General features: G+C 51.6%; 1 protein-coding gene across 3 annotated transcripts in view; it reads left to right on the forward strand.

Moving 5' to 3' along the window:
- Window positions 1-11252, forward strand: part of BCORL1 (BCL6 corepressor like 1) — a 49640-nt gene that overhangs the window by 1530 nt on the left and 36858 nt on the right. For all 3 annotated transcript variants that reach the window (XM_017881113.1, XM_017881114.1, XM_017881115.1), the window contains exons 2-4: window positions 782-872; window positions 1156-4419; window positions 9510-9675. In XM_017881113.1, the coding sequence (XP_017736602.1) occupies window positions 1273-4419; window positions 9510-9675 (3313 nt within the window). In that variant the 5' untranslated portion in view covers window positions 782-872; window positions 1156-1272. The remainder of the gene's footprint in view (window positions 1-781; window positions 873-1155; window positions 4420-9509; window positions 9676-11252) is intronic.

The raw sequence follows: 11252 nt of genomic DNA on the forward strand, positions 1-11252 counted from the left end.
GGTGGGGGGGGGGGGTGGGGGGGGGCACTGGCCGGAGATAGGATGTAGGCAAAGATAGAAGGAGGGTAGAAGGGAGGGTGTTGCCTAGAACTCTAGAAAAGGGGGCAGTGTCTCCTGGAGGGAAAAAAGGAGTATTCTTAAAATAATGCCTCTCAGCACCCAGTGACCTGGTGGCCTCCAAGTGGTATTATTACTAGTGCTAATAAATGTGTCTCTGCTCTAGGCAAGCCAGGAGGTGAATAGGTGATGATTCAGATTTAGACCTGAAAACACAACAGGGGTTTATTTGTTTTAGAAGAAGATTACCCATATGACACTTTTAACCAGCTGCCCTTAGAGACTTAAAATAAGATTGTATTTAAAAGAAAAAAGGGTTTTGCATACCTTTTGAGGCATTCAGTGGTTCTCATGTCTCTCCCCTTTGAGCAACGCCCTGTACATCCTGGGTGGTCATTTTGGCAGGTAAGCTACAAGGAAAAGGTAAAAGTGCTAGGGTGTCCACACTCCTGGCAAGAGCCCTAGAAAACAGGGTAAACAGTCCAAAGAAGGGAGTCTAGTCAGACTGGGCTCTGGCAGGGACTTCCAACGCTAGGTGTGGAGCCTCCACTTTGTAACCAAGAACCCCCAGTTCCTTGTAATCCTCCTCGCAATCTCACCTCACAGGAAGTGAAACAGGAAGGTTTTATGGGGACCCAGGAAGGCAAGAGGCATTCTGGGGAAGGTGGTGGTGGCTCTAATCCTGGGTCTCATGTCCCTTCTCTGGTTGTATCTTCCATGCTAGAAGAGCACCTCTTTCTGATGAGGAGTCAACGACAGGCGACTGCCAGCACTTTGGATCTCAGGAGTTTTGTGTCAGCAGCAGTTTTTCCAAGGTAAGAGGCTTTATGGAGCCATGTGCTGTCCACCAAAGGATGGAGCTGAGCTGCCCAGAAGGTGTGCCCAGCCTGCCATCCCAAGAAGTAGGCAGAAAGGGACAGGGTCTCTCCCAGGAGTTGGTGTTGGTGGGACACAAATTGGCTGGCTGCCATCTGCGTCTTCCGAGACCTGGTTGGTTGAGTTGCAGAGAAGACCAGCAGTTGCCTCTCAGGGCTCTCAGAACACTTGCACCATCTTCAGCGAGCTGGCTGAAATGTGCATGCTATCCTGTCGTTGCAGGTGGAGCTCACGGCAGTTGGAAGTGGCAGCAATGCCCGGGGAGCAGACCCAGATGGCAGTGCTACAGAAAAACTTGGGCACAAGTCAGAAGACAAGCCTGACGATCCCCAGCCAAAAATGGACTATGCTGGGAATGTGGCAGAGGCCGAGGGCCTCTTGGTGCCCCTGAGCAGCCCAGGAGACGGGCTCAAGCTTCCCTCATCTGACAGCGCCGAGGCCAGCAACAGCAGGGCCGACTGCTCCTGGACTCCACTCAACACCCAAATGAGCAAACAGGTTGACTGCTCGCCTGCTGGAGTAAAGGCTTTGGACTCTCGGCAAGGTGTTGGAGAGAAGAATACTTTCATTTTGGCAACTCTGGGAACCGGAGTCCCTGTGGAGGGGACCCTGCCTCTGGTTACCACTAACTTTAGCCCTCTGCCAGCCCCTATCTGTCCCCCTGCTCCCGGTTCAGCCTCTGTCCCCCCCTCTGTTCCAGATGCATTCCAGGTTCCCCTCTCCGTCCCTGCCCCAGTCCCCCATTCAGGGCTTGTTCCAGTCCAAGTTGCCACTTCAGTTCCAGCTCCTTCCCCTCCCTTAGCACCTGTCCCGGCTCTGGCTCCGGCGCCACCGTCGGTGCCCACGCTCATCTCTGACTCGAACCCCCTTTCCGTTTCGGCCTCAGTCTTGGTGCCTGTGCCAGCTTCTGCTCCCCCTTCGGGCCCGGTTCCCCTGTCTGCTTCAGCTCCTGCCCCGCTTTCAGTCCCAGTTTCAGCTCCTCCCTTGGCTCTCATCCAGGCTCCTGTGCCCCCTTCAGCTCCGACCTTGGTTCTCGCTCCCGTCCCCACTCCGGTTCTGGCTCCCATGCCAGCATCCACACCTCCAGCGGCCCCTGCCCCTCCGTCTGTGCCCATGCCCACTCCAACCCCGTCTTCCGGCCCGCCTTCTACCCCCACCCTCATCCCCGCCTTTGCTCCTACGCCGGTGCCTGCACCCACCCCAGCCCCCATCTTTACTCCAGCCCCCACACCCATGCCTGCTGCCACGCCAGCTGCCATTCCCACCTCTGCACCCATCCCGGCCTCCTTCAGTTTGAGTCGAGTGTGCTTTCCTGCAGCTCAGGCACCAGCTATGCAAAAAGTCCCCCTGTCCTTTCAGCCAGGGACAGTGCTGACCCCGAGCCAGCCACTGGTATATATCCCACCTCCAAGCTGTGGGCAGCCGCTCAGTGTGGCCACACTGCCAACCACTCTAGGGGTTTCCTCCACTCTTACGCTCCCTGTCCTGCCGTCCTACCTGCAGGACAGGTGTCTCCCAGGCGTGCTAGCCTCCCCAGAGCTCCGTTCTTACCCGTACGCATTTTCTGTGGCCCGGCCTCTGACTTCGGATTCCAAGCTGGTGTCTCTGGAGGTGAACAGGCTGCCTTGCACTTCCCCATCCGGTAGCACCACCACCCAGCCTGCACCCGACGGGGTCCCTGGGCCTTTGGCAGATACCTCCCTCGTCACTGCTTCTGCCAAGGTGCTTCCAACTCCACAGCCTCTGCTACCAGCCCCCAGTGGGAGCTCAGCCCCACCACACCCCTCCAAGATGCCCACTGGCACCGAGCAGCAAACAGAAGGGACCTCCGTTACCTTCTCTCCTCTTAAGTCACCGCCACAGCTGGAACGAGAGATGGCCTCTCCACCTGAGTGCAGCGAGATGCCCCTTGATCTGTCCTCCAAGTCCAACCGCCAGAAGCTTCCATTGCCGAACCAGCGCAAGACACCCCCCATGCCTGTGTTGACTCCCGTGCACACCAGCAGCAAGGCCCTCCTCTCCACAGTCCTGTCTAGGTCTCAGCGCACGACCCAGGCTGCCGGCAGCAACGTCACCTCCTGCCTGGGCTCCACTTCCTCACCCTTTGTCATATTTCCTGAGATCGTGAGGAATGGGGACCCGAGCACCTGGGTGAAGAACTCAACCGCGCTGATTAGCACCATTCCTGGCACCTACGTGGGAGTGGCCAACCCAGTGCCTGCATCCCTGCTGCTGAACAAAGACCCCAACCTTGGCATCAACCGTGACCCCCGCCATCTCCCCAAGCAGGAGCCCATCTCCATCATTGATCAAGGAGAGCCGAAGGGCGCTGGTGCCACGTGTGGCAAAAAGGGCAGCCAGGCTGGTACTGAGGGACAGCCAAGCACAGTGAAACGATACACCCCAGCCCGCATTGCCCCTGGGCTGCCAGGGTGCCAAACCAAGGAACTCTCTTTGTGGAAACCCACGGGGCCGGCAAATATTTATCCCCGGTGTTCAGTCAATGGGAAACCTACCAGCACCCAGGTCCTGCCTGTTGGCTGGTCCCCGTACCACCAGGCATCTCTGCTTTCCATTGGCATTTCCAGTGCTGGGCAGCTGACCCCCAGTCAGGGGGCGCCCATCAGGCCCACCAGCGTTGTTTCGGAGTTTTCTGGTGTGCCATCTCTCAGCTCCAGCGAAGCCGTGCACGGACTTCCCGAGGGGCAGCCACGGCCTGGGGGCACCTTTGTTCCAGAGCAGGACACTGCTACAAAGAACAAAACTTGCCGGATTGCTGCCAAGCCTTACGAAGAACAAGTCAATCCTGTCCTCTTGACCCTCAGCCCTCAGACCGGGACCCTGGCACTGTCTGTTCAGCCTAGCGGTGGGGACATTCGAATGAATCAGGGGTCTGAGGAATCAGAGAGCCACCTCTGCTCTGACAGCACTCCTAAGATGGAAGGCCCCCAGGGGGCTTGTGGCCTGAAGCTGGCAGGAGACACGAAGCCTAAGAACCAAGTGCTGGCCACCTACATGTCCCATGAGCTGGTCCTGGCCACCCCCCAGAACCTGCCTAAGATGCCTGAGCTGCCTTTGCTACCTCACGACAGCCACCCCAAGGAACTTATCTTGGACGTGGTTCCGAGCAGCAGGAGGGGCTCCAGTACCGAGCGCCCACAGCTTGGAAGCCAGGTGGATCTGGGGCGAGTGAAAATGGAGAAGGTGGATGGTGATGTGGTCTTCAATTTAGCCACCTGCTTCCGGGCTGATGGCCTCCCAGCGGCTCCCCAAAGGGGCCAAGCTGAAGTTCGGGGTAAGGCCGGGCAGGCTCGAGTGAAACAAGAAAGTGTAGGGGTCTTTGCTTGCAAGAACAAGTGGCAGCCAGATGATGTGACGGAATCTCTGCCGCCCAAGAAGATGAAGTGCGGCAAAGAGAAGGACGGCGAAGAGCAGCAGCTGCAGCCCCAAGCCAAGGCCATGGTCCGGAGTTCCCACAGACCCAAGGTGAGTGCCGAGCTAAGGTCCAGGGTGGGGCCGAGACACTGCTGGTCTACTTCGTGCTGTGGATGGCAACCTCCTGTGACCCCTACCCTGTGACACAGTGCTGCTGGGCAGCTGTGTGAACTGAATGGATTGGAAGGCTTTTGTAAAAGGAATAATGACCTGCTGTCCCCTCCCTAGGTCACATTTTCCATATACGGTGTCTCAGCATGGGGAGAGGCTGGCTTGTAGTTTGTAGGATGTGGGAAATGATTCCGTCCCTGGGGTAGGGAAGCCATTGTCCCAGATGAGGTCGGAAAGCGGAAGAAGGTATTGGTGAGGGAAATCAATGAATAACAGGCTCTTCCTTGAATAACCATTCTTCTTTTTCCTATACTGAGAGAACACTGGCCTTGAGAACTTAGGGATGGGGAGAGCAGGGGCCTCTGACGGGGTTGTTCCTTGCACCGCTGGTGGGGGGCCTGCTTGGGATTTGCTGGGAGCCTTGTGGGGTCAGAGCCAATTTGACGTCTGTGCTAATCCATCAGTTTCCTACCCGCTCAAATGCTTGAGGCAGCAGATTTGGGTTTTGGCCCATTGGGGATTGGATGGGCAAGGAAGGTTGGGTGTCTGGGTGTTGGTCTTAACAGGCTATGGATGGTGGCGGAGTTCTAGGCAAAAAGGTGGGCCAGGAACACTTGATGAGAATCCCCTGGTCCCCCGGAAGGGACCAGAGGCCACTGGTGATCCAAGGAGAATCTTGAAACATTTGAGGATAGGGTTTATTGAAAATCTAGAACAGCTTGAAGTTCTGTTAGCAAGCTTTCAAGTTGGATGTTGATGTACACTAAGGGACAAATTTCTGGCTAGAGCGCTGTGAATTTGTCTGTGGCAAAAGTTTATGGTCTTTTCTGGACCATAGACCATTTCAAAAAGCTAATGAGAGCTATGGACCCTGTCCCCAGAAACGTGACCTCAGAATTTTGCCAATAATTTCAGGGGGTTCATGGACCTGACCTCTGCCCCATCGCCCAAAGCCCACCCAGGGACTCCAGGTTAAGAACCCCTGGGATAGGTGTTTGGGTGGCTTTTAACTCACAAACCTCACAACCACCCTGGTATGTCAGAGACACATGAAGTAGGAACGTGGGTCATGACGCAGTAGAGCATATAACATTTGGCAGGTAACTGCCATCTGTACTCGGTGGTAATAAGAATAATAATTCATGTCGTTAGAGTTGTATTTCTACATATGTTATCTAATCCTTACAGTAACCCTATGAGGTGAATGCTACACCAATCTACAGGTGAGAAAATAAATGAAACAGAGGCTCAGAGAGGATACACTACCCAGTTACACAGCTACTAAATGGCAGAACTAGAACTCAGACTCTGGTCTCTGGTTCCAAAGTCCATGTTCTTCTTCAGCCAGCTATACCATATTATCTTCCACTCGCTTTCTTTTTTTTTTTTTTTTTTTTTTTTGAGTCAGAGTCTTGCTCTGTCACCCAGGCTGGAGTGCAGTGGCTCGATGACAGCTCATCGCAGCCTTCACCTTCTGGGCTTAAGCAGTCTCCCACTTCAGCCTCCCAAGTAGCTGGGACCACAGGTGTGTACCACTATACCTGGCTAATTATTTTTTGTAGAGACGAGGTCTCACTATGTTAGCCAAGCTAGTCTCGAACTCCTGGGCTGAAGCGATCCTCCTGCTTCAGTCTCCCAAAGTGCCGGGATTACAGGTGTGAGCCACTGCACCTGACTATCTTCTACTCTCTGCCCATGGAACTGTTTCACTGAATGTTTTGCAAGTTTTTGTTGCATGGCTACTGTATGCCAGTCCTTCCCAGGCAATGGGAATACATCTTCAGGAGGGTGGTATCATAGATTGATGAGGAGTATGCTCCCTGGAGCCAGACATAGAGCCTGGGTTTGAATTTTGGCCCCACCTCTTCCTAGCTGTGTGCTATTAGTCAAGCTACTTAATCTCTATGGCCTTCAGTGTCTTAATCTATACACAAGACAATAATAGTACCTACTCATAGAGTTGTTGTGAAGATTAAATGAGATGATGATATAAAATGTCCACAATAGGCAAATCCATGGAGACAGAAAGTAGACTAGTGGTTGCCTAGGGCTGGGGAGGATGGAAGAATTGGGGAGTGATTGTTTAATGGGTATTGGGTTTCTATTCAGGGTGATGAAAAAGTTCTGGAGCTAGATAGGTAGGGATGGTTACATAGCTCTATGACTATACTAAAAACAATTGAATTTTACACTTAAGTGAATTGCATGGTATGTCTCAATAAATTATATCTCAGTAAAGCTGTCATTTTAAAAACGATTAAAGAATGAAATATACATAAGTGTGTAGAGTAGTACCTGGCACATAGTAGGTGTTCAGTTAGCGTTAGTGGTTGCTGTTGTTGTTAGCATTACAAACAAAATAGATGTGGCCCCGCCTCTCATGAAGCTTATGTCTTACAGATGACTGAGTGACAGGTGGGCACTACTCCATCCTATATTAGATGAACAGTTCAGTGGGCCCACTGTCAAATGCAGAGGGCAGAGAATAAAATTACAAGATCAGGGGCCTGGAAGCAGCTCTTCACAACTGCCTGTAAGGATTTAGTAAATGTCTATTTTTTGGAAGTGCAAATCACTTCATTCTTTTTTACATGCCACCTTCCTGAGAAGGAAACTGTTGATCAGCAAACTAAGATCAGGGGTTTGTTTGAAACGGCCCCTTTCAGGGCTTGGCCAAGAATGAAAATAGTCTCCCGTTGCCAATACCACCTGCCCAAGGCCTCTCGGGATCCTAAAGGGCCTTCTGCATCACCAGCAGAGAGAAAGTTCTGCTTCATTTGGTGTTGGATGTATTTTATTGTCTTCTCATTCCTTGGAAAATTCTTTGGAAACTATTTCAAAATTCTGTTAACCAGAACATTTGTCTCACACAGTCTCCCCATCCTCCCAACTTCATGCATAAGTTGGAGTATGCGAAATATTTTTATTCCTGACCTCAGGTGATCTGCTCGCCTCAGCTTCCCGAGGTGCTGGGATTGCAGGCTTGAGCCACCGCACCCTGCTAGATGTTCTGTTTTACTTGTTTTTGTCTTAGGAAGTAAAAGTTAATGATCTGTATTTGAAAGAGCCAGCTAAGAATGATATTCAGAAATAAATAGGACATGTTCAAATGTATGTGCATTTGACTTTATTCCCCCTGACTTAAAATAGTTTTTCTCCAGCCATACTTGAAGGTCAGTTTTTAAGCAGCAGTTCCTCATCTTCCTCTTTGCAACCAATGCTTTCCTCCTCCTAACACTTTGGTTTGTAGGAACTGGCAGCGAGCCAAGGGGAAACTGAACTTGAATTTTAGTTCAGGCCTCTGCTGAAAATAAGAAGCAGGAGGAGTTCATGGGATAGGAGGAGTCCTGGAATTGGATGGGTAGCAGTGATTCCCTGTCCCTAGAGAATTAGGAGGCCCCAGCCCCCGAAAATGTTCCATCAGTAAGGTATGTGCCATCCCCTTAGCTGGAGGTACACCACGATAACCTTCTAGCAGGCGAGGCATGGGTCGGCTTAGGGAAAAAACAACTCAAGCAAGTTTAACCCTTCCTTTCCTCCTCAGACCTGCTTTTATTGTTCCAACGTTTTGCTTATTCTGCACTCCCTGCATACTAGAATACTGGAAATCCCTACATTGCCCTATTTCTTGTTTAGTGGCACAGAGAGACCTCAAAGCTCATGAGAATACATGACTGTTAGGCTGAGAGTGTCCTTGCAGTGTGTGAGCACAGCCATTGTGCCTCTTAGATGTGCCAGGCAGTGGGCGTGGGAGAAGCTGAGCTGAAGCAGCCGAGGAAGTGATTCGGCGAAGATAGGTAGTGAGAGCTGATGCCCAGAGGCCTGGGCTGGGGGCCGGGAGCCTTGGGTCCCAGTCCCAGTCCTGGGTCTTTCTCACTGCAAGCACAAATGTGCTAACTTGCGGGTTGGCCTGGTAAGTGGCAGTCCCTGAGCCAGTGGACACATGGGGTTGTGTGTTACTCTGGACAAGTCATTCAACCCTTTGTCTTGGAGCCTCCGTTTTCTTATCTGGTCAGTGGGGATAATATTAGCTTCTCCTCCCAGGGTTGTGGGGAGGATAAAATCCAATAATAGCCGGGCGCGGTGGCTCAAGCCTGTAATCCCAGCACTTTGGGAGGCCGAGGCGGGCGGATCACGAGGTCAGGAGATCGAGACCATCCTGGCTAACATGGTGAAACCCCGTCTCTACTAAAAAAATACAAAAAACTAGCCGGGTGAGGTGGCGGGCGCCTGTAGTCCCAGCTACTCGGGAGGCTGAGGCAGGAGAATGGCGTAAACCCAGGAGGCGGAGCTTGCAGTGAGCTGAGATCCGGCCACTGCACTCCAGCCTGGGCGACAGGGCGAGACTCCGTCTCAAAAAAAAAAAAAAAAAAACCAAAAAATAAAGATGAGAGCATTTGGACAAGTTGAAAGGGCTGCAGAGTAAAAGGGGCATTATGAATAATGCCTGGGCCTTTTCACTGGGTTTTATAAGTATGAGGATATTTGAATTGCTCTGGTGTCATGTTTTTCTTCTTGCCTTAGTTGAATCTATTTTCTGGTATTAATTTACACGTGAAAAGAGACAATTTTTCTTGAGTTGGCCTGTACTGAGAATTATTTTCAGTTGTTGGTGCAATACCATTCACAGTGAAGTTATTTGAACAATGTAGTCTCCCAACTTGCAGAAGAGGCATTTTGTTTAATGCCGGTCTCTCCATTGGTGTTTGGGTACAGAGAGTATGGGGCCTGACTTTGCACCTTTTAAAATGACTTTGGGTGTTTATTCACTGGCTTGTGAACGCAGACTCTGTAGACCTCTTTAAAGTGATGGGGTGTGGATGCCTACGGGGATTAGCTGGGGCCCTGGACTCAGTCCAAAAGAACCCCCGTCACCCACTGTGGAAGGCAGCGCACGGCCCCTTGCCCCTGGTCCCCTACTCTGGGCAGCTCATGCCTCTAGGTCAGAAACAGGACACACAGCTCAACCTCGGGAGAGCTTTCTTAAGAAGCGAAACTGATCTCAGACCTGACCCTCTACCTTTCCACAGTGCCGGAAGCTGCCCAGTGACCCCCAGGAATCCACCAAGAAAAGCCCCAGGGGGGCTTCAGATTCAGGAAAAGAGCACAATGGAGTCAGGGGAAAGCACAAGCACCGGAAGCCGACAAAGCCGGAGTCCCAGTCTCCAGGAAAACGAGCTGACGGCCACGAGGAAGGTAGGCCCCAAGGCCCTGGCCCTCTGGGCTGGGCTGCAGAGGGATCCCCAGGGCACGGTGGTGAGGGCAGAGGGGCTCAGGCGCTGACTCCTTCACTCTGGAAAAGTGAGACTTCTTCAGTGTGGAAAGAAGATATGATTGACCCCTCTGAAGTCTAAGGTGAGCGAGCAAGGATCGGGGCCCCTTCTGCTCCCCCTGGGTGCTAGAATAAGGCTGAAGGAAGTGGTTTTCGGACACAAACACCAGGCCCACAACACAGTAGCCGACCCATTTCCCCGCGATGGGTCTAGGCTCAAAGAAACAAGTTTAAGGAGAATTTAGACAAAAACCACAGAATGGGGGTTCATTATGCTGTCTTCTTTGGGTATACTGGAAAACTGCCATTCTGAAAAGATGAAAATCAATAGTTAGCTAGTTAGCTAGGAGAGTTTAGAGAAATCTTAAACGTTTATTGTCACTTAGGGACACACAGAATGTTTGGGATGAAGGGGCTGGTATGTATCCCTAACCTGTCCGTTTTGCCACTAATAGTTTCTGGGCACCCTTATCAGGGAGAGAATCCCCAGCATTCCTGAGCATAGGAGTCCAGGTTCATGGTCTTGCCCATCTGACATGACTATGACCTCCCTCTTCTGGTCTATTTTGTTTTGTTTTGTTTTGTTTTGTTTTTTTGTTTTGAGACAGAGTCTCGCTTTGTTTCCCAGGCTAGAGGGAGTTCAGTGGCACAATCTCGGCTCACTGCAGCCTCAACCTCCTGAGCTCAAGTGATCCTCCTACCTCAGCCTCCTGAGTAGCTGGGATCACAGGCATGTGCTAGCTACTCACAAACATCTGGCTGATGTTTGTAGTTTTTGAAGAGATGGGGTTTCACCACGTTTCCCAGGCTGGTCTTGAACTCCTGGGCTCAAGCTATGTCCCTGCCTCAGCCTCCCAAAGTGTTGGGATTACAGGCATCAGCCACCGCATCCGGCATGATCTGTTCTTAGCCGTTTTTCTCTATTCATTGTCTCCTTGTTCCCATCTTCCCGCCTCACTCAATCCTCCAAGATTCACTGAGGTTGCCCTCCTCTGTGACCTGCTCCAGCTCAGTTAGAACTTTTCTTTTTTTTTTTTTTGAGATGGAGTCTCACTCTGTCACCCAGGCTGGAGTGCAGTAGCGCAATCTCGGCTCACTGCAAACTCTGCATCCCAGGTTCAAGTGATTCTCCTTCCTCAGCCTCCCGAGTATCTGGGACTACATGTAGGTGAGTGCCACCATGCCCGGCGAATTTTTGTATTTTTAGTAGAGACAGGGTTTCACCATGTTGGTCGTGCTGGTCTCGATCTCCTGACCTCAGGTGATCCACCCATCTCGGCCTCCCAAAGTGCTGGGATTACAGGCATGAGCTACCATGCCCAGCAGAACTTTGTTGAGGTGCAGCAACCTCAGAGTCCTAAGGGCAGTGGGGCCTCCTACTTTCCTACTTTCTGGCAAACCATCAAATTGATACTGTGCACTGCCTTTTCTGGTATCAGCAAAAGTGACCAAACTCCCAGTTTTTTTGTTGTTTGTTTGTTTTGTTTTGTTTTTTTGTTTT

This window comes from Rhinopithecus bieti, unplaced genomic scaffold (assembly GCF_001698545.2).
Source record: "Rhinopithecus bieti isolate Rb0 unplaced genomic scaffold, ASM169854v2 scaffold_13130, whole genome shotgun sequence".
Taxonomy (NCBI): Eukaryota; Metazoa; Chordata; class Mammalia; order Primates; family Cercopithecidae; genus Rhinopithecus; species Rhinopithecus bieti.